Genomic DNA, 22,282 nt, shown 5'->3' with positions numbered 1-22,282 from the left:
GTGCATGTCTATAATTCCAGTGTTCTTCTGAAAGTAGAGGCAGAAGGAGCAGGAATTCAAGTCATCCTTGGCTACATAGCAATTTCAAGACCAGGCTGGCTGGCTGGCTGGGCATGGTGGCGCACGCCTTTAATCCCAGCACTCAGGAGGCAGAGGCAGGCGGATTTCTGAGTTCGAGGCCAGCCTGGTCTACAAAGTGAGTTTCAGAACAGCCAGGGCTACACAGAGAACCTTGTTTTGAAAAATAAAAAAATTAAAAAAACAAAAACAAGACCAGGCTGGCTAAATGATATTTAGTCTCAAAATAATCAACAAATAAGAAACCACCAAGAAAGCCGGGCATGGTGGTGTGGCTCTCAACATCAAATGTACACATGATCTCTGCAGGGCTAGGGAATGGAACTCAGGGCTCTGTACATGCTAGGCAGGCACTTGGCCAATTGTGCTATTGCTCCGGCTCCCCAACGCTATTCATGTTGCCTGGACCTAGATGAAGGAGGTAGAAGCTGAAGTATGTGATCAGCTGTGAGGAGATAGTGAACCTTTTGGCCCATGTCCCATGGAGGCAGCTGGGTCCACAGAAGCAGGCTGCAGCTGGTTCTATCTACTGGGTAGAGCTCTTCTGGGGCTCCCAAGGCTGCTCCTGCTCAGGTGCAGAACCTTCCAGGGAGGGCAGTGAGTTTCCTGCTCCCCTGGGAAGACACTGTTTGCAAGTCCTTACTGAAAACAAGTTTGTGGGTTCCTGTGCCTGCCTTGTGTCTAGGCTCAGGCTTATGTCACCCCTGCCACATCTTTCCTTCCCTACCCACCGTTCATGGTGGCACAGACATCTGCTCCTGCAAGAAGCACTGCCCAACTTTCCTTAATGTAGATGCCACTGTTGAAAAATTGGGAAGATCACAAAATTTTTACTTCTCTAGGTTTTTTGGGGTTTTTTTTGAGATTAAAAATAAAAATTTATGGTGGTGTATACCCAGTTTGAGGCCACCTGGTTTTCATAGGGCAGCTACAAAATGAGACACTGTCTACGTTTAAAAAAATAAAAAATAAAGCATCGTGACAAATGCACACAGGCCTGGCAAGTCGTCAGCAAACAGTGAGGGCTAGTCCCATGGCCCAGAGGCCCTGGTGTTGGCCGCCTGGATTGTTTTCCTTGTCAGCAGGGAGGGTCTCACTCCTCTCTACCCATCACCCCGACTCCACCGTCACCAAATTGCTGGCTTTGCTTGAGCACACACTCATCTGTACCTCTAGCCATTCAGCCCCACATTATGTCCTGATTCATCTGAACAGCCATCAGTGAAGTTACCCCTAAACCATCAACAGGCCAGCTCTGGATTAAAGTTTAATGTTTACTTCAAATATTCTGGAAGTAAGTTTGTACATGATAAGTTGGCCATTTCTGAGTTCAGTGTGCTTGAAGTCTGTCAGCAGCTCTGTGGCTGTCGTGCTCCATCTGGGCACTCCTCACATCCATGTTGCTCTTCAGTGTCAAGTTATGACAGACAGGGTATCATGCTTTTAAACAGGGTCTCACTACGTAATTCTGGCTAGCCAGAATGAATTCACCATGTAGACCAGGTTGGCCTCAGATTCAGAGATATCTGCCTGTCTTTCCCTCCATGCCTGGCAAACATTTAACAATTTAAGTCATGACAATATTATTCTTTGTTTCATAGGTGACTGCCACTGTGTGTGTGTGTATGTGTGTGTGTGTATGTGTGTATGTTTTCAGTATAGCAGTGAAACCTGGCAGAGCACAGACTTGGACTTAGGACTGTGTGTGACACCTGTTCCCAAGCCCATCTTCAGCGGCAGTGCTCTGACAGGCCTTAGCTGTGGGGTGATGGGTAGCCCACTGCCCACCCCCCCATCCACCCCTCTACACTTGTTCCAAGAAAGAGCACCTCACCCAGCAGTTCCACCACGTGCAGGAGGACGGAGGCAGGGATGCTGTCAGGCTCATCCTCTGACTTCCCATCACTGTCCTCTGATTTCCAGGACAGCAGCTGCTCGGCAAAGGCCATCGCCAGCGGGAACTCCAGGGGCAGAGAATGCAAGACCAGCACTGCTCCAGGTGGTGGGGACACTCCTAAGAGAAGGGCCCAGGAAAAAACAGGTGATTGGCTGCATCTGACTCAAGTACATCGGAGAAAGCACCTGCTACCCAGGGTCTCCAGGTAGACGCATCTGCGGGTGTGGCAGCCAGAAGCCAGCCCTGTACTACACATGCTCTTGTGGAACACAAGGGCAGCTAATGGGCAGCTGGGCATGGTTGCTTCCATCTGTGCCCTAGCCCCTGCAAGGCCGAGGTAGGAAGAGTGTGCATTTGGAACCAGTCTGGGCTCCAGAGCAAAATAAATAAGGAAGCAGTAAGTGAGGCAAGGAAAGCTACCCAGTGCTTTGAGACCCACAGCTACAGGCGGCGGCGCACACCTTCAATCTGAGGACACGGAGGCAGAGGCAGGTGGATCTCTGCCAGGCTGAGGCCAACCTGGTCTACACAGTGAGTTCCCAGATAACCAGGGCTACATAGAGACAAAAAAGAGGAAGCAAAGAAAATTGAGAGAAAACACTGACGTTAAGTGGTGACAAGATCATAAGGAAGTATCCCTTCATCCCCTGACGGCATGTGACTCAAGGGCCAGGCTGGAGACCCATACCAGACAGGTAGATACACTGAGGGAGAGCGGAAGTCTGGACTTAAGATTTCTCTCCTTTCAGCTGGCTTTGATGAGGACCCAAAAGCCCGGAGGCCAGAGAGAAGAGAAGAGCAGCAGATGCTCACAGGACTCGTCGTCGTCAGAGGCCAGAGGATTTATAACAAAAGCTCCAGGACCATTTAATAACTGGGATTGCTGGCGCCTGTGAGGGCTTGAGGGATGAGCCTGCTGCCCTGTGCAGGTGGCTCAGGTAGAAGGCCATCCCTCTGTGCCTGGCAGCCTCCGCTAGGCCTGTAATCTGATGTCTCAAACACACTGTTCCTACTGTTTCTTTCTTCACTCAGCCACTGGGCCTGGGAGCCCCCAAAAGCAGGTCAGCAGAGCACTGCTGCCTGCCACACATCAGTGTGAGCTGAGAGACACTCACCTAGTTTGATGTGGACTTTGTCTGTGGAAAGAACCACAGAAGGGTACTGGTCAGCTGTGGGTGGAGGGGCGAGCCCAGTGTTGGCTGGGGAGGCGTCTCGAGGGTAGCAGGCAGCCTCAATGAGGTTCAGCTGGCCGGTACGCTTCACTTTGTGGCCAAGCCCATAGACGAGCACGCGTGCCCACGGAGCCTTGTACAAAGAGGAGCTGAGAGGAAGTGGGGGTTAAGACAGACTTGACCAGGCCATGCACTGGGCATAAGTCATCGGCACCACCTTTAGAAGGCTGTTCTCTCTAGCCTAATTCCCCACACAAGCAGATACAGGAAGGAAGTTAGCTATAATGGTAGTGTGCAACTGAGGGCAAAGCCAGCTGGAGACCCGTTCCTGAGCAGTGCTGCTGGAACGCACCCACTCAGCCTTTCTCTCCCCAGCACCATCTTCTGCAGAAAGGATAACTTACTCTTTGCGGAATCCAGACTGACTTTCTTTGCAAGACACAACAACAAAAGCTGCTCCAGGGAAATTCACATCCATACTGACTTTGGACTCAGACACTGGGAATTCCTCGGAGGGGAACTGCTCTGGTGCTGTCTGAAAGGACACACACAATGAGCAAGTGTGGCCCCTGACCGACCGACACAGGGCACACTTCATCATCTGGCCTTATCCAGGACACAAGCTGTAACCCATGCAAGACGCTGGCAGGTTCTGGGGAGAAGGCTGCCTGGAGAGGAAAAGCTCCAGCAGAAGCTGCCCAGGGGTGGAGCGTGACAGAGCACTGCTTATTCAGTGGTGTCCAGAGCTGGGGCCGTGAGCTCAGGCCTGTACCTGCAGGAAGGCGCAGATCTGCTTTGTCAGCTCCAGGAGGCTGTCCTCGCCTTGGTGCAGGGTGCGGGTGATGGCCACGCTGAGCCACTCCCTCAGTGTCTGCGAGCTGCCCTGGTAGAAGAGGTCGGTGGCAGAGCAGCTCTGGGAGTGGATGCAGTGCTGCAGAGACTGTGCCAGGAGGATGGAGCTGGAGCTGATGGTGCCATCTGTGGACAGGAAAGGGAAGGGACAATAGTACAACCGCAGCAGCCAGTCACTGAGGGAGGGATCCCCAAGAAAGAAATGGGAGACAGAGCGGCCTGGGCCATCAGGGTACCGGGAGGGAGTCGCAGGCACTGGCCTTGAAACCTGTGCTTTCTTTCTAGCAGTAACACAGTGCTTCAAATATGTATGCACAACATGTTCATGTATGCACGTGTGTGCATGGCTGTGGAAGCCAGAGGCTGGTGTTGGGTATCTTCTTTAGTAGCTCTTCATCGTAATTTTTTTGAGACAGGGTCCCTCACTGGACTGGACTAACATGGCTAGTCAGTGAGCCGCAGGCGCCCACTTATCTCGGTCTCCCTCACACTGACGTGACAGACGCACACCACGGTGCCCAGCTTCTTATGTGGGAGCTGGTGACTAGAACTTAGGGTTCTACCCTTGTAGCCATCTTCCCTGCTAAGTTTCTTAGAGACCGATGTGGGACGGACTATCCAGCTGCTCTGGGACAGCCTGGGCTCTACTAAGGTATGCTGAGGATGCATTCTGTGTGATAATGCTCAACCTTGGCGCTCTTATCCTTGAGCAGTGTCTTACCTGGGAGGGGAGGAGCAAGGAGCTGATTGGACAGGAGCTGCAGGTGCTCTAACGTGATGTCTCGGATGGCAGGGATGTGGAAGAGCCGAGTGAATAGATGAGGTAGCTTGGGGGCAAAGATGTTAAGCAGGGCCATGCGACAGTACAGTCGGGCCAGTGCAGCCTCACATCGCAGCAGCTCTCTGAGAGAAAGGAAAAAGGCGACATCCTGAGTGTGTCTGGCCCTCACACCTGAGCAGAGCTCTTGGGGCGGGTGGGATCAACAACAGGGAGGATGATGTCACTACATCGCAGGCTTCTCTTCTGGCCCTATAATCTGTGTTTCAAGTAACTCAATTGAGTTTTAAATAAAAGCCACAATAGTTTTCTCTAGGTTATTTTTTTCCACCCCAATTTAAAAAACACCCTAGAAAAAGAAATGAAAATATCCATCTGCACAAAAGTTTAGCATAAATTCCTAGCAACAGTGTTTATAAGAGCCATATAGAGCGACAGCTCCACACGACTGACTGATAAAGCAAGGTAACAGCGTGAGAGAAGCACACAGATCCCCGACGCAGAAGTGAGGCCAGTGCGCAGAGAACAGGAAGAGCCAAGGAGGGAAGCAGCCTCAGAGGCTCACAGGGTGCTGAGAGTGAGGCACAGACAGGTCTTAAGCCTGTAATTTGAGAGGCCACAGGAAGCTCTGACTAGAGGAGCAAGCTTTGACTCAGCCCTGACCCCACCCTTTCAAAGTGCTCGAGAGCATCTGCTGCCTCCGCAGTGGTGGTTCTCCACCTTCCTGATGCTGCTCCTTTAATGCAGCTCCTCACGCTGAGGTGATCCCAACCAATAAATCATTTTGTTGCTACTTCATAACCGTAATGCTGCTCCTGTTATGACTTGTAATGTAAATATCTCATACGCAGGATATCTGATACGCAGCCCCTGTTAAAGTCATTCAACCCACAAAGGGGTCATGACCCCAAAATTGAGAACCTCTGGTCTAGAAGGATGTGGAGGGCTGAGAGGTCACAGTTCACAGCCGAGGAAGAGATGGCTCATGTGGAGCCTGCAGACTGAGAGGACCAGAGAAGGAAGGTTTTGGATGAGATCTATCTTACACCTCAGGCCACATTTGGGTTATCTGAACCCTTCCTCAGCCTCACACAGCCTTGGTCCAGCAGGGGAGCTCAGAGCTCTACCTCATGCTGTCTCCAAGGTACTGGCTCTGATTTGGTGTGCACACACACCCGCACTGTCACTTGACCCTGTGGATGTGCCAGTACTGTGCATGCTGGTCTTCCTTCCTGTCCTGTGGTCTGCTTAAGTGTTTTCCACTGTGGCCTGGTTTTTGTTTTCTGTTTTTTGTTGTTGATTTCTGTTTTTTTGTTTTGTTTTGTTTTTGAGATAGGTTATCAGTATGGTTGTCCTGGAATTCCCTCTGTAGACTAGACTAGCCTGGAACTCACAGAGATTTGCCTGCCTCTTCCTCCTGAGTGCTGGGATTAAGTGCTTCACTACACCTGGCCGAGGCCTGTTTGGATCTGATGACCCAGCTTCAGACAACTCCACAGAATAATGTACTATTCCAGTGGAACTGCCAGACAGAGCCAAGCTGGGCATGGTGGCTTGCTGTGGTAATCTTAGCACTTGGGGACAGTGACAGTGACAAGAGGCTTGGCTATGAGGGTTTGAAGCCAGCCAGGATTATATACTCTTAGGAGAGGGGAGGGGGAGCTAGAGACATACTAGGCTCAGTTCCACACTGATGCTCTGGAGAGAAATTAGTGTGCTGTCCTTGACTGCATTTTAGTTAGGGTTCGATGTGTCAAATTCGAGTGACCCTTGAGCTATAGGCACACTCGGGTGTGGAGAGGAGGAACTGTGACGCTAAGGGACAGGGAGCGTGAAAGTGATCTGCAGAGACCTTTAGCAGAGAATGCACTTGTTTCTCTGCCTTCTTCTCAACTACAGCAGGGATTTCCAGGAGGGAAGGAACGAGTCATGCAGGAATTTTTATGTATGATTCACTTTTAATAAACACAACCCTTGGTTGGCCTCCAACTCACAAAGATTCTCCTGCCTCTGTCTGTTGAGTCTTAGGGGCATTATTTAGTAGTGTGTGGCAGGGAATGGTGACTGTCATCACTAAGTTTTTATCTGTAGAGGGCAGGCATGTCTCCACTGCAGCCCTGTCCCATCCAGAATCGTGTATGGTACCATATACACAGCCAGTGTTGAGGCTACACTTGGTCACCAAGAAAGAGACAGCTGGTTGTTTTCCCCCATGGCTGAACTGGATGTGTCATCTGGTCCCTCCTGACTTCTTTCTTCTTCCTGGCTTTCTCTCTCTAGTGGGCTCCGTCCCAAGTATACAACAGAGTGCATGGGACACAAGCCATGTCTCTCCTGCCAACTCTTAGCTTTGAAGGAAAAGTCTTCTAGTTGTGCATCTATTCCCTCAAAGAAAGAAAGGCTCCATCTTACCTGTGAATTTGAAGGTTGGTATTGTCCAGTGTGACCAGGCCATTGGTGGCAGTCCTCCGGTAGCCTGCAGGGGGCCTTTCTAGCATATCAATGGGGTACCAGTACCGCACCAACACCCCTTCACTCCGCAGGTATGTCTCCACCTGCACCAATTCATTCACCTGCAGGAAGAAGTGTGCATTCAACCTGCTGTCCTGAGACCTGATTTCGTTTTTCAAGCTCATGCAAAGATATATAGATATTAAATCTCCAGATATTATGTTATACTTTGTATCTAGTTGCTATTTTATAAACAAAATTAATGAGCCCAAAGAGAATTTACAGTACACATATTTATTTAATCTCCCTACCACCAAAGTATTGTTTGTAAGCCATGGTCTCATTGTGTACCCCTTGCAGGCCTGGAACTCAAGATTCTCCCTCTTTCCCCCTCTATGTGTATGTGTGTGTATGCACACTGAGAGCAGATAACCTTGGAGGTCAGAAGAGGCTGTTGGGGCCCTTGGAGCTGCGATTGCAGTAGGTGTTGAGCTGCCAAACATCGATGCTGGTAAGCAAACTCAGGTCCTCTGCTTGAGCAGTGCAGGCCCTTAACTGCTGAGTCATCTCTGAAGGTTCAATTTGTTGGGGTTGTGTGTGTGTGTGTGTGTGTGTATGTGTGTGTGTGTGTGTGTTAAGATCAAACCCAGGGCCATGGACACGTGGTATCTACTCTACTATTGAGCCTCACGCACAATTCCTTTGGGTCTTGCTGCATAGCTTAGGCTGGTCTGGAACACTCAATTCCCCTCCCTCTGCCTCCTGACTACTGAGATTATTGGTGTACACTACTACAACTTCTTTTGTGTTTTGGTGTGTGCATATGTGTGGTGTGTGAGGGAGCATATGCTCATGTGTACATACGTGTGTAGAGGCTGGTGTTTTTAAGGTAGTTGCTTTCTACCTCACTTTTTTGAGACAACCCCTTAACTGAACTCCGAGCTCCCCCTTTGGCTGCTGTGGCTGGCTGGCTGGCAAGCCCTGGGAATTGCCCTGTCTCAGACCCTCCTCCCAGCCCTGGGTCATGGATACACTGCTGGCTCTCAACTCAGGTCCCAGTGCTGGAGCTGCAAAGACTTTACTGACTGAGATAATTTCCCACAAATGTCTCTTTCTTTTAAAGATGATTTTTTTGTTTATTTGTTTGAGTGTTGACTTGCATCTGTGTGTGTATACTACATGTGTGTTGATGCCCACAGAGGCAGAAGGTGGTGACAGGTTCCCTGGAACTGGAGTTACTGCAGTTTTGGGCAGGTCCTCTATAGGAGTAGCAAGTACTCCTACCTGTTAAGTATTCTTACCCAATACATTCTTAATTATAAATTAACACAGAATAGAAAATGTAAAAAACTATCTTAAAAAGAAGTTTTAGCTGGGTGGTGGTGGCACATGCATACCTTTAATCCCAGCAATTTGGGAGGCAGAGGCAGGAGGATTTCTGAGTTCGAGGCCATGCTGGTCTACAGAGTGAGTTCTAGGACAGCCAGGGCTACACAGAGAAAGCCTGTCTCGGGAAGACAAAAAAAAAAGTCTTCAGAAGGGCTTGCGAGATGGCTCAGTGGATAAGGGCACTGACTGCTCTTCTAGAGGTCAGGAGTTCAATTCCCAGCAACCACATAGTGGCTCACAACCATCTGTAATGGGGTCTGATGCCCTTTTCTGGTGTGTCTGAAGATAGCTACAGTGTACTCACATACATAAAATAAATAAATAAATCTCTAAAAAAAGAAAAAAGAAAAGAAAAAAGTCTTCAGGAAAAACAGGAAAAAATTTTAAAAGTAAAAATTTGAAAACTCAAATTTTGTTAAAATAACCTTTGTGTTATTTTGTAATTTGTATTGCTTATATTTTAAGTAAATCTTTCATAATCCCTAAGTAAAAATTATATTGGTATTTGAATCCAGAATGCATACGTATGAGCTTACTTTTAATTGCCACCAATAAAACACAGCTGTCAGATGCTCTGCTTTTTAAAAGTTATTAGCATAGGGGCTGGGAATAAAGCTCAGGTGCAGCTTTCAAACCTCTGGCTTCCCTCATGTTAGTCCCTGTCTGCCTGCTACTCCTGCCCCTTTGAGTCCTCCTGAGCCTTAGGAGAGATCTCTGTAAAATGGAGACAACCACTGATGGGCAACACCGCTCACCTGACAGAAGGGACTGACGCCGAGTCAGTACGATGACTGCCCAGAATCATCTCTTTCTCTCCTACCATCTATCTCCACAATCCCCGGACCCTAAGCCTTAATTTCTGATTTCTGTCCGTGGCACAGCCTGAGGATAATGGGCTGCTCTGCTCTGTCCTGGAGATGTGAGCTGGGTGCAGCCTCACTCCCATAGTCATTACACATTCTCACCTAGCCTCCCCACAGATGCACTTCCACTTGGTTTCCTTCCTTCTCTTCTAAGATTTATTTTATGTGTATTTCTGGGTGTTTTTCCACGTGACTGACTATACACACGTGTGTGGGTTTGGGTGCTCACAGAGGCCAGAAGACATTTCTGATCCCTTAGCGCTGAAGTGATGGCATCTGTGAGCTATCTGACACGGGTCCTGGGATTTGGACTCTGTTCCTAATGACTAAGCAAAGTTAGTGCTTTTAGCTGCCAAGCCACCTCTCCAGCCTGGTTTCCTTGTTTTTAACTTGAAAAGAAATCTAAAAGCAAAATCCATTTTTCATGTGCTGGCGTGGAGCTGAGGACAGAACCCCAGGACCATGTACATGTGCATGTTAGGAGCCCCATCCTATAGTCCCTTTGTATGGGCACGGGAGCCACTTTCCACACACAGGACTGGAGTACCCTGACTGGCTATTTACTTACTGAATCAACATCTAGGACGACTCCATGAAGGCTGAAGGTTTTTAGCATCCCTCGGATGGCAAATTTTGGCAGAGCAGTTCCCACGGTACTACTAGCTACATTGCTGCTGTCTGGAGAGCGGGTGACAACCGTGAGACCTGAGGAGGTAGAAAAAGTACCACGTCATCTTGGGAGGTTGCACTGTAGGGTCTAACATTGCATGTGACAATACCCTCAGTTTCATTATAACAGTAAAAGGAACACAGTTCAGCCTGTAAGGTGATAATAAAATGGTAAACTCTTCCAATTTATGAGTTAAGAAGACAAGCCATTAAAAACAGGCAAAGGAATTGGATAAGCACTTCTCCAAAAAGAAATGAAAAGATAACACATGAAATGATGCTCATTTTTGCTTGTCAGTTACCAGGGAGTTGTGTATAAGAGCCACAGTATGAGCCCTCACACCAACAGCAAGGGCTGATGGAAAAAGACAGATGGAACTTCCTGCCACTCATGTGCGGAAACTGGAGCACTCATGCATAGCTGGTGAGCTGCTGGGAATGTAGGACGGTCGAGTTGCTTTGGGAAGTATTTTGGCAGTTTCTCAAAGGGCTAAACACAGATGACCTGTATTTAGGTCATACAGATTACTGTATGACCTAACAATTGTACTTATTGTTACAGATGCCAATCTATTATAGTACATGTATATTTCTCCTGTAGAAATGAAGATGTATGCCCATACAAAAGTGTGAACACAAATGTTTAGAGCAACATTAATCCTCACAGCTAAAGAGCAGGGCCAACTCAGAGTCCATCAGTGATGAATGGAAACAGCTAAGGGGTATATATAACTATACAATGAAGTATTGCTTGACAATACAACAAATGAAGTAATGATACATGCGACATGGTTGAGCCTGGAAAAAGCAGCCAGGCTTAAAAGATCACATGTTAAATGGGTGCATTTGTCACAAATGCCCAGAACAGGTTAAGCCTGTAGACAGGAAGCAGAGACACAGTTCATGGAGTCTAGGGAGCGGAAAGGATGGGCAGGTAGGGGAGCACAGACTTTCTCTGGTGACGTGAATCTACTCAAGAAAGAGAGGAAATGGCTTGGTGGTTACACAGTGTGTGATGGTCGTGAGCACCGCTGAGACAAACATTTGAGAGGGGCAATTATTTTGTTGTTAGTGTCATGCTGGGGATTGAACCCCAAACCTCAGCATTCTCCCAGTGAGCCACACTCTCCCAGACTCCAAAGGAAGAGAAAATAAACAGGGTAGGGAGCACAGAAACAGCTATTCTTCCACTTATCTGTGATGTGGTTTTTTGAGAGGGACTATTTTGTGGTTTTATTTGCTTTTTGTTTTTTGAGACAAACTAAGTGTGTAGCCCTGTCTGTTCTAGAACTTACCATGTAGACCAGGCTGGCTGGAACTCAGAGACCTGCCTGCTTCTGCCTCCTGACTGCTGTGGTTAAAGGTGTGACTACCACTGTCCTTGCTTGATTTTTCTGAGACAGGCCTCTGTGTAGCCCTGGCTACTCTGGAACTCACTATGTAGACCAGGCTGGCTTCAAACTCACAGAGAGCTATCTGCCTCTTCACCCCTGGTGCTGTGATTAAAGGTGTGTGCCACCATACCTGGCACTAAAATGTACCTGTATTTTTATTTATGTAAACACTGTGTGTCTGTGTATGTATGGCACATATCTAGGTGCCTGGAGGCTAAGACGATGTCAGCTCCTGGAGCTGCCACAGGGGTCCTCAGTACTGAGCAGTCAGTACCCTCTTCTGCTGAACCATTTCCCTACCCTCAGCTATGATGTGGCTTTGTAAAGATTTCGAGGCAGAAGAAAACGAGTGGCCTAAGATCTTTGTGTGTGTGCTTTTCTGTTGTTTCTTCAGAGTCATGGACTGTGTTAGGGGAGAGCACATGGCCACTCTAAAAAGAGCTTCACCTAGCCTAGGCTGTCCTCAAGCTCAGTGCGTACCAAGGATGACTTTGAATGGGCCCATGCCAGGAAGCTTATCTGAAGCCCTCAGTTCTCTTCTACTCCCAGCCTGACAGCTGCTTATGCCAGTGGGCTCTGGGTGTGTGGGAGGGAGAGACTGCCTGCGGCTACACATGTGTAGCCTTCTCAAGGCCCACCAGGACACTTGAGCCTGGACAGGTCAATCACTCAGAGTAAGAGTGCCCTAGGGGAGCCAGCAGCTGCTCCTTTCAAGGGCAATGTCACACACGGAGGAAGGAGGAAGCAAAAACAAAACCTTTTCGAACTTTGTCGATTGTGAACTTGTTTGCTTCATCTTTAATGTCCTCAATGGTAGGAAGATAAAGGTCTCTGGGGATGCCGCCATTCTCCTCATAGAGGAACTCAACTGTCTGCCGGGCGATGTCCACCATGCCTGCAAACACAGCACACCAAGTAACACCTCAGGGAACACAATCTTCAGACCAAGGGAGCACTGTCCGGTGCCTGGAATGAACCGATGGATGCAGAGCATTCTGTGCCCTGGCTGGGAGGACAGTTTGTACCCTGTTTAGATACTAACTGTGTCACTTCTAGGGCCACAGGTCTGTCCTGCCCAGTGTGACAAAGTCCGAAAGCACCTGAGCCAGGGCAGCAACAGGGTGGGAGGAGCCGGAGTTCCTCAGGACAGGACGATTACCAACAAGGACACGGGACTGTGGTGGCGTTTAACTTGAGCTAACTCTGGAGAACAAACAACAGGGCAACTGTGGAGGCAGGAGAGTGTGAGAGCAGTGTGTGTTTCTGTCTTGCCATCCTTGTGCTACAACAAACACTGTTGAGAGAGGCAGAGAGTGATGCTGAGCACCTACTACCCACTCATGTCCTGCAGGGCCTTTGCTTGCTTGCTTTGTTTTTGAGACAGGGTGACTATAAGGCCCAGGATGGTCTTGAACTCTCAACCCTCCTGTCTAGTATCCAGCTGCTTTGTCTCTTCCCATAGGAAGGAGATTCAGTTATACTTTATAGCAGAAACGGCACTATCGTATTAATGATAGTAAGACATATCCACGGATTTGGAAACAAAACAAAACAGGAAGGCAAAGGACACTGAGTTCAGTGACAAATGGGATAAGACCCATCAAGCCAGATGTCCCATCTGAGGAGAGTCTCTCCTTGTACCGTATCTCAGTGACCCTTCAGGAGAACAAACCACAGCAGACCTAGTTGTAAAGCACCCTTGATCTGGTCTAGGCCCGACTTTCGCTCGGCTTCATTGCGGAAGCGTCTCCGGATGGTAGGGAAAACCTTGGTCTCCCATGCTTTCACCAGCAGGGCGTAGTGGTCCTCCTGTACAGAAAGGGAGCTCATGAGCCGAGGAAGAGCCGTGTGGCTCTACCGCAAGCAACTGCCCTCCCTGTTCAAGCCTGGCCTAAGCACAGACCCTCAGGTCCCTCCCAGCCGCCTCTCCTTCCTTCCCCCATCCCTCCCGGCATGCTCTTCCCTGTCTTCCCAGCCACCGGAGCATTCTCACTGCAGCTTGGGTTCCTGCTGAGCTACCATCAAGGTCCTTCACCTTGCAACACATGGACCTTTGCAGCTCTGCCTAGCAGACATGGCTACTCATGGGCATTTCAGAGAGATGAGATAACTCCTCACACAAGGACATAGCCATGTCCCAAGTCCCAGCCATGAGCCAGGCTGTGGGTCTTACCTGAGGGATGTCATCATCGTCGTCATCATCACTCTCATCATCCGCAATGGGAGGTGGGTGGGGGTCTGGGCCTGAGGTAATGAAATTCTCATAGCTGAGCTCTACTTTATAGTGGCAGGAGGTGTCACTGTCATATTCTGTAACAAAACACAATCCATTCTTTCCTCTCTTCTTTCACAAGGCTAGGGATAGAGTCTTGTTCATTCTAGGCATGGCTTCTACCACTGAGATATGTCCCCAGCCTCTGTATGTCTGTCTATGTATATATCTATGCATTTATATATCTATGTGTGTGTGTGTGTGTGTGTGTATGTATGTATGTACCCACCTATCTGTCTATCTATGCATCTATGGTCTGTGTATCTACCTATCTATGCATCTATGGTCTGTGTATCTACCTATCGAGGCATCTATGGTCTGTGTATCTACCTATCTATGCATCTATGGTCTGTATATCTACCTATCTAGGCATCTATGACCTGTGTATCTACCTATCTATGCATCTATGGTCTGTGTATCTACCTATCTAGGCATCTATGGTCTGTGTATCTACCTATCTATGCATCTATGGTCTGTGTATCTACCTATCTAGGCATCTATGACCTGTGTATCTACCTATCTATGCTTCTATGGTCTGTGTATATATCTATCTATGTATCTAGCCATGTTTCTATGTATCTCTTGGCCTATATATCTAAATGTTGAGATGGGGCTGGCCTTGAGTTTATTATCTTCCTGCTTCAGCCACCCTAATACCTGGGATTATAGGCCTAAATCACCCGAGGTTTATTATAAGTTTTTTACATGATCAGGAAACATTGTAGCACATAGCTTTCTACCCATGTCTGTAATTCTACCATTTTATTATTACTTGATGAGCTCAGTTTAAAGAGATTTTTAATAAGAAGTGACTTAAACAAATGAGTAACACAGTCAAGTGAAGTGATTTCACATAAATGTCTGGGCTCTTCGCTTCCTGTACTATACCTCCCACACCTACAGGGTCAGCACCGTGGAGTGGGCACACTTCCAGTTTTACCTGCCTCCTCTCCCAAGTCTTTCTATTGAGACTGTCTCCCTGCATTGAGGACTTGTCCCAACAGCACTAGCAGCAGGGGGTGGGGTGAGGCAATGAAGAGGCTTACGCTGCTGGGCTGTGGCCACTGCTGCAATCCGGCATGGCGGCCCATGAGTGCCTGGGTCTGATGCAATACTGGTGCCAGCATCGTTGTCACTGTCAGATGCCATGGCGAATGGCAAGGCCTCAAAGTTAGCGCTGATCTCTTCTGCCAGGTCAGTGCACAGGTCGGCAGCATTTCGGTGGGCCTGTCCTTCAGCATACGCAAATGGGCGGGAGCCAAAATTGGCTCGAGTTTTTGTGTTCTAGAAAGAGCAAATAAAGGATTTATCTAGATTTTCTTTCTTTCTGTTGGATTTACAAACAATAAAGTACACTTCAGTGGGCAGGCAGGAGAAGCAAGCCCAGAGTAGGCTTGTGTGAGCTGTGCCTGGAGCGCTGTGTTGTGTGGCTGTCTGCCCCTCCGGCCCTCCCTTCACATGTGCTCGGGTTCCTTGCCACTCACTGTATCTGATATCTTACCCTCTCCTGGTCGACAGACAGGGTTTTGCTATGTAGCCCAGGCTAGCCTCAGACTCTTAATAACCATCCTCTTTTATTTATTTAATGTGTGCGAAAATTTTGCCCATATGTATGCTGTACATCGCATGTGTGGCTGGTGCCTAGAGAATGCCAGAAAAGAATGTGGAATCCCTTGGGACTAGTGTTAGCTAGAGGAACATCTCTCCAGCTCCATCAGTCTTGACTTGGCTCTCAAGAACTGACTTACAAGGCTGCAGCACCGCACGGGCCAGTGGCTGTGCTCTACCCAACAGCACTGCATGCTGCTCCTCTCTCTGCGCCTGGGACACTCTTCCCACTCTTCCCACTGAGACAATGGAGAGCTCCAGGCTTAGCTTACACACCAGGACTGCAGAGGGCAGGGATATGCTTGGCACTTAGAGACTAGATCCTCACTCTAAGGATTTATTACTTTGTGATTACACCCACATGTTCTTGTGATTATCTGACTAATGTCTAGTTGCTCCAATTGATTACAGCGTGACAGAGACAGACAGCATCAATGCCTTGTACTCTGCCTAAGTTCAACATGTTGCTCACACACAGATGCTGGGTAAACATCTGTTGAGTGAATGAAAGCATGGGACATGGAGAGAAATGCCTTCTCCTGAGACAGGAAGCCCAGAGAAGCAGCTTTCTCTGCTTTGAACCTGTGTCCTGCTGCTGACTCCTGCTGAGTTCATGAGGATGGGCATCTGGCTATGGACTGTGGAGTGCATGAAGATGAGGGGCTGCAGCATGTCACCAGTAACAATGCCGGACAGAGCAGCAGGCTTCCCTAGGTGCTCCTTCAAAGTCAACAGCAGCCTGTGTGTATGTGTGTGTGTGTGTGTGTGTGTGTGTGAGAGAGAGAGAGAGAGAGAGAGAGAGAGAGAGAGACAGATGTTGGGAGCCGCCCCCACATTCGCCGTCACAAGATGGCGCTGACATCCTGTGTTCTAAGTGGTAAACAAATAATCTGCGCATGTGCCAAGGGTATTTTTCCACTACATGTACTCTGCCTTTCCCGTGACGTCAACTCGGCCATGGGCTGCAGCCAATCAGGGAGTGATGCGTCCTAGGCGAAGGATAATTCTCCTTAAAGGGGACGGGGTTTCCGCCATTCTCTCTCTTGCTCTGCGCTCTGGCGCTCTGACGCTCTGGCTCCTAAAGATGTAAGCGGGGGGGGGGGGGGGGGGCTTTCGTTTTTGGGGCTTGGGGCTTGCGCTCCTGGCTCCTGAAGATGTAAGCAATAAAGTTTTGCCACAGAAGATTCTGGTTTGTTGTGTTCTTCCTGGCCGGTCGTGAGAACGCGTTTAAGAGACAGAGACAGACAGACAGACAGACAGACAGACAGACTGTGTGTATATGTTTGTATATATGTATGTATGTATGTATGTATGTATGTATGTTTGTATGTGAGCATATGAGTGTAGGTGTGTGTGTGACTGCGTGTGTGACTGTGTTTGTGTTGGGTGCTGGGGAAGAGGAGTGCTGAACTTGTGAGTCTTCCCCAGAGAACCCTCTGAGGATCTGCCATTCTCTGTGACTACAAGCTATTTTCAGACATTTCAGCAGTGCTCCCTTCCTCGTTAAGGAAGGATGGCTCAGGGGAGCTGAGCGCAAGTCCACACCAAGCTCTGGACACAGCTCAGAAGATGCAAGCCTGCAGGGTCCACCAGGAAGGAAGCACACTCACCCTGGCTGCCTGTGCCCGTCACTGTGCAGGAATAGTTATACCAAAGCCCTTTCTTTCCCTTTCTGGTCAGGATTTATTTCTGAAAACAATTTGTTCTTCTCTCCTATCAATGTGACTTGCCTTTTTCTGAATGTGAACCACAGGCCACATGCCACCAGAGACATCTTCTAGGTATGGTGTGAGGCGCTGCCCGCAGTATGTGAAGTACACCCGACCTTTGGCTGGCTGCCCTGGAGGAGGTGGAGTCCCCTCGGTCCTCTCCCAGCCGATTCCTGCCACATCGCCTACAGCAGAAAGCAGGATACAGTTTACTATTTCCCAGTTTACTATCAGGTGACCTTCTAATATGCAATTATGCGATGAGAGCCAAAAGCAGCCCCATCTGTCCCCTGAGTTACAAGATAGAGGCTCTAAGGGAATGGCTTCAGAATATGAGAGCTGTGGTATAAAACTCAGACGACAAGGGCAAGTGTTTACTTTTTACTCAATGACAGATGACCCATTTCCAATTGCTAAGTTTATTTAACTTTAAACCATTTAGGTCCAAGGCTGGCACCCACAGAAGCATGCAGGGTAAGAAGGCCCCACCGCACTGACCAGGAGAGAGTGTGACATCTAAGCGGACGCTCTTCCACTGCAGTAGACTGGAGCCATTGTAGTGTACAGCTCGGCCATTGCTGAAAGGAGAACAAGAAAGTCAAGGCTGAGACTCGTGGAGGGAAGGAGGGAGAGAAGGCAGGGGCCAGCAAGGAAGGAACCCCCGCAGTCAAGAGCAATGCTTTCCCAAACATTCCAACTAGCAAGGTCCACACTTGGCTTGAGGCTACTCTGCTGTTGCTTGAGGATAACAGCTCAACAGACACCAGTCTGCAGAGCAGCAGCATGGTATGTGAATTCAGAACGGAATGGAAAGAAGAAAGACGCACTCCTGCTGCAGGGCTACAAGGAAGGAACCATGGGGAGGAACACAAGCACCAGAGAGAAAAATATCACTTTCTCTCCACATTTCCTCAGTCACACAGCCCCACTTTGGTTCCCTGAATACCCATAACACCTATGGGAAGTCACTCTCCCTGGAATCCTGATCCATGAAAGGGTATCACTATGCAGCCCTGGCTAGCCTGGAACTTACTAACAGACCAGGTGGCCCTCAAACTCACAACGATTGGCCACCTCCTGAATGCTGGGATAAAGGCGAGCCCACCCATGCTGGGCAGCACTTTTCCTTACTTGTGGAAGAGGCAAGTGCCCACTGGATTGGTCCATGCCCCATCTCGCTTCTCAGCTTCTGTAGCGAAGCCAAATGAGACGATTGGTCCAGTGTCATCATCAGTGTCTCCATAGGAAACAATCTCAATTTCCCAGTAGAAAGATGGGGCCTGAAGAGACGGCAGCAGAGGGTGATGTCAGAGGGAACTGGTGGCCAGGCCTAGCACCTGCCGCGTCTTTCCGGTCAGAGGTGTGAGAAAAGGCAGGTCGACAGGAACCTTCTCACCTGAACAGGCAAGGGCGAGGTGGCATAGATGAATGTGCCCCGGGGAAGACCTCCTCCAGCGCTGGGGTCAGCCAGGAAGGTCACAGAGGTGAGGTGAGATGAGAACATGCAGGCACGAACTGGAGGGAACACTCGAGAAGGGCTCCAGGTGATCTCTTTGGGCTGCAATTGGGGACAAAAGGGAGGATTCCACTCAACAAAGCAGATAAATCTCATTAGTCTCTCAGAGAAGAAAATAATTTCTATCTGATATGATCAAAATTTGGGTTCTCTTTTCTCTTTTGCATTTTTGTTATAATGCTGGGAATGGACTCCAAAGTCTTACACCTGCTACTCATGGGGTCTCATTCAATGACACCCTCCCTGTGCATCACCATCATACATTATGCAAGTCTGTCTTCTGGCTCAGGGGCGAGAGCACTGGGAGCTTTCTGGTCTCAGACACTGCATGCACATGGCAGGAGAGACACCAGACACAAAAAGTAAAAATAAATCTTAAGAGAAGCTTTATGTTTTTGGTTTTGGTTTTTCGAGACAGGGTTTCTCTGTGTAGCTCTGGCTATCCTGGAACTCACTCTGCAGACTAGGCTGGCCTCGAATTCACAGAGATCATCCTGCCTCTGCCTTCTGCATGCTCAGGATTAAAGGCATGCGCCACCACACTTAGCATGAACACTTTATGGTTTTGTTTTGTTTTCTAAAGTCTCAATGAGAACTTGTTTTTGATTTTGTTTTTATTTTTAAAAAGAAAAAAGAAAGAAGGAAGGGAAGGGAAGGGAAGGGAAGGGAAGGGAAGGGAAGGGAAGGGAAGGGAAGGGAAGGGGAGGGAAGGGAAGGGAAGGGAGGAAGGTGGGGCAAGCTTCTTTGTGCCCGCCCCACCGAGGTGAGCCCTGAGCCGCAGCTGCTCATCTTCCCACGGCTACTTCACAGGCTCCTGAAGCTGCTCTTTGGTTTTCTCTTTTTATTTTATTTTATTTTATTTTATTTTATTTTATTTTATTTTTATTAGGTATTTTCCTTATTTACATTTCCAATGCTATCCCAAAAGTCCCCCATACCCTCCCCCCCACTCCCCTACCCGCCCACTCCCATTTTTTGGCCCTGGCGTTCCCCTGTACTGGGGCATATAAAGTTTGCAAGTCCAATGGGCCTCTCTTTCCAGTGATGGCCGACTAGGCCATCTTTTGATACATATGCAGCTAGAGTCAAGAGCTCCGGGGTACTGGTTAGTTCATAATGTTGTTCCACCTATAGGGTTGCAGATCCCTTTAGCTCCTTGGGTACTTTCTCTAGCTCCTCCATTGGGGGCCCTGTGATCTTGGTTTTCTCTTTAAACAACATTTCTCTCTCGTCATGCTCATCCTCACCCAGTCACACGGATGCACAGTACCATCTTAGCTCAGTGCTTAAGGAGGAGCTGTATCTGAGGACATGAGTGACAGCGTTTTTATTGGGTCGCTGTCTGTCTCCCTGTCTCCTCATGCTCCAATACTTTATTGCTCAAGTGTCAGGCTTTTCTATGAGATAGTTTCTCTCCACTCACCAATTCCAACACACCCTACACAAAGCATCGCAGCCAACAAAGGATATGGCTGCCAGGTCATCATCAGGTCACAAGCCTGACTGCAGCCTTGAGAGTCAGTGTGCACAGCATGTGGTGGACACTGCTGTTGATAGGATTCACTTCTGCTGGGAAGAAAAAGCTGGATGCGACACACAAACACAATGGACGGAAGAAACCATTTGCCTTTTAAACCACCCCTCAATGTGTTCACCAGGTAACTAAAGACGGCTAGATGTCAAGTGACATTGGTGCAGCCTTTATTATGTGCACTAATTTATTTACATGTCTCTCACACATACAGTCTGCCAGGTCGAGCTGCACACGCCTGCCTCTCACACATACCGTCTGCCAGGTCGAGCTGCACAGCCCTGCCTCTCACACATACAGTCTGCCAGGTCGAGCTGCACACGCCTGCCTCTTGGTAACATACAGTCTGCCATGTCAAGCTGCTCACGCCTGCCTCTTGACATGCTCATGGAGTTGAGCAGCCACCCCACACTCTGGTCTAGAGTGTGTGTTCCCTTGCTGTAAGCAGTCACACACTCAGCAGAAGCCAAGGTCTAGCCGCTCACTCACTTCTCTCCTCCTCCAGCCTGTTACAGCAACCCAATGCTTCTTCTCTGGGTTTTCTATACACACAAGTGAAATCTGGAAACCTGCGGGACCATGCGGTGGCCTGTATGTGGTTATGTCATGATTCAGGGCTTGGATATTATCTTATTTTGCTAATTCATTCTATAGTTGATGAGCCAGTTTTCACTTTTGAGTATTGTGAATAAAGCTGCTACAAACATAAAATGTGGCAATTTTTTCACATTTGCTATTACTCAGTCACCCTCTGATTATTAGAGTATTACAGTCTAATACACATATGTAACATTTTTAGTGTGGTATGTTTTACATACATCCACATAGAAGCACCGGGTGTCTCTCCCCACCACAGTTACTTTGTTTGTGAGACACAGTCTTTCATTGATTTGGCTCGACTTGCTGACCAGGGAGCCCCAGGGGTTCTGCTGTTTCTGATGCCGCAGCACTGGGGTCACAGGGGTACATCTCCATGCCCGGGGCTGGGAAGCCCAAACACTTTACCATCTCTCCAGTTCCCTAACTTTTGCTTAAAGCTGTCTTTTTATTTATTCAGACTTCAAAGATATTAATAAATTCGGCTGCATAGTATGATGTTTCAACATTCAGAATGTCAGTTCAGGATTCTTGGACACCCAAAGGTGACAGTGCAGCTACCAAAGGTCTGCACATGCTCCTTCTAGACAGAAACTCCACTCAGAGTACAGGCAGCCCCAGGTACTCTTTCTAACGTCATACCCCTCTGCCTGCCTTTCTTCAGCAGCAGAGTCACAGCCTGTAGGAAGGCACAAGTGTCTCACCTGTCTCCGGTCAGCCTGCAGCGGAGGTGGAGGGGGCCGAGCGCAGTCCCGGTAGAGCATCCTGAGCCTCTCACACTGCATCTCTACAACTGCCAGCCGCTCTCCTGTGCAGGGACACAGCAAGTCACAGAACAGCTTCCAGGAGTGGCACCAAACGACGACATTACACACAGAGACCTCTTACATTCTTCCTTACACAAGAGGAACCACCTTGAGCCTTCTGTCTCCTCACAAAGCTCAACAGCTAGGCTCGCTGGGTAACAAGCCTGAAGTAGAGTAGCCTGGGCTTGGTATTCCCCACGGCCTCCAACCCCAACCCCAGAGCACTGGGAACACCTAGGCTCACAAGGGCTTTGAGGGTGAGATTGTCTATTTAAGTGAAGCCCATATACAAGCCTCAGGCATAAGACAAACACTTAGCAATGATACTTATGATTCTTATAATCTCAAAAATGGAGCCCCACTCTCTTATTTCATGTTTTAATTTTTTTCAAGATTTATTTAATTATAGAGTACACTGTAGCTGTCTTCAGACACACCAGAAGAGGGCATCAGATCTCATAACAGATGGTTGTGAGCCACCATGTGGTTGCTGGGATTTGAACTCAGAACCTACAGAAGACCAATTAGTGCTCTTGACTGCTGAGCCATCTCTCCAGCCCCCCCCTCCCCTTTTTTTAAAATAGGGCCTTTGTGTATAGCTAAGGCTGGCCTAAAAGTCACAATTTAGCTCTAGCTGGCCTGGAAGTTCTGACCCTCCTGACAAACTCCAAAGTTATAGGATTGCTGGCATGCCCCACTC

General features: G+C 48.6%; 1 protein-coding gene across 12 annotated transcripts in view; it reads right to left on the bottom strand.

Moving 5' to 3' along the window:
* Hectd4 (HECT domain E3 ubiquitin protein ligase 4) overlaps nucleotides 1-22,282 on the bottom strand; it is a 149,065-nt gene that overhangs the window by 21,803 nt on the left and 104,980 nt on the right. For all 12 annotated transcript variants that reach the window (XM_006530351.4, XM_006530353.4, XM_006530352.4 and 9 more), the window contains 16 exons: nucleotides 21,481-21,584; nucleotides 18,529-18,690; nucleotides 18,264-18,412; nucleotides 17,631-17,710; nucleotides 17,154-17,317; nucleotides 14,862-15,099; nucleotides 13,717-13,853; nucleotides 13,226-13,352; nucleotides 12,301-12,438; nucleotides 10,049-10,185; nucleotides 7,190-7,350; nucleotides 4,721-4,902; nucleotides 3,920-4,125; nucleotides 3,552-3,682; nucleotides 3,091-3,296; nucleotides 1,913-2,092 (listed from right to left, as the gene is read on the bottom strand). In XM_006530351.4, coding sequence (XP_006530414.1) covers nucleotides 1,913-2,092; nucleotides 3,091-3,296; nucleotides 3,552-3,682; nucleotides 3,920-4,125; nucleotides 4,721-4,902; nucleotides 7,190-7,350; nucleotides 10,049-10,185; nucleotides 12,301-12,438; nucleotides 13,226-13,352; nucleotides 13,717-13,853; nucleotides 14,862-15,099; nucleotides 17,154-17,317; nucleotides 17,631-17,710; nucleotides 18,264-18,412; nucleotides 18,529-18,690; nucleotides 21,481-21,584 — 2,502 coding nt within the window. The remainder of the gene's footprint in view (nucleotides 1-1,912; nucleotides 2,093-3,090; nucleotides 3,297-3,551; nucleotides 3,683-3,919; nucleotides 4,126-4,720; nucleotides 4,903-7,189; nucleotides 7,351-10,048; nucleotides 10,186-12,300; nucleotides 12,439-13,225; nucleotides 13,353-13,716; nucleotides 13,854-14,861; nucleotides 15,100-17,153; nucleotides 17,318-17,630; nucleotides 17,711-18,263; nucleotides 18,413-18,528; nucleotides 18,691-21,480; nucleotides 21,585-22,282) is intronic.

Source organism: Mus musculus, chromosome 5, assembly GCF_000001635.26.
Source record: "Mus musculus strain C57BL/6J chromosome 5, GRCm38.p6 C57BL/6J".
Lineage (NCBI taxonomy): Eukaryota > Metazoa > Chordata > Mammalia > Rodentia > Muridae > Mus > Mus musculus.
Note: the sequence above shows the minus strand (reverse complement) of the source record. Positions and strands in the feature narration are given on the sequence as shown.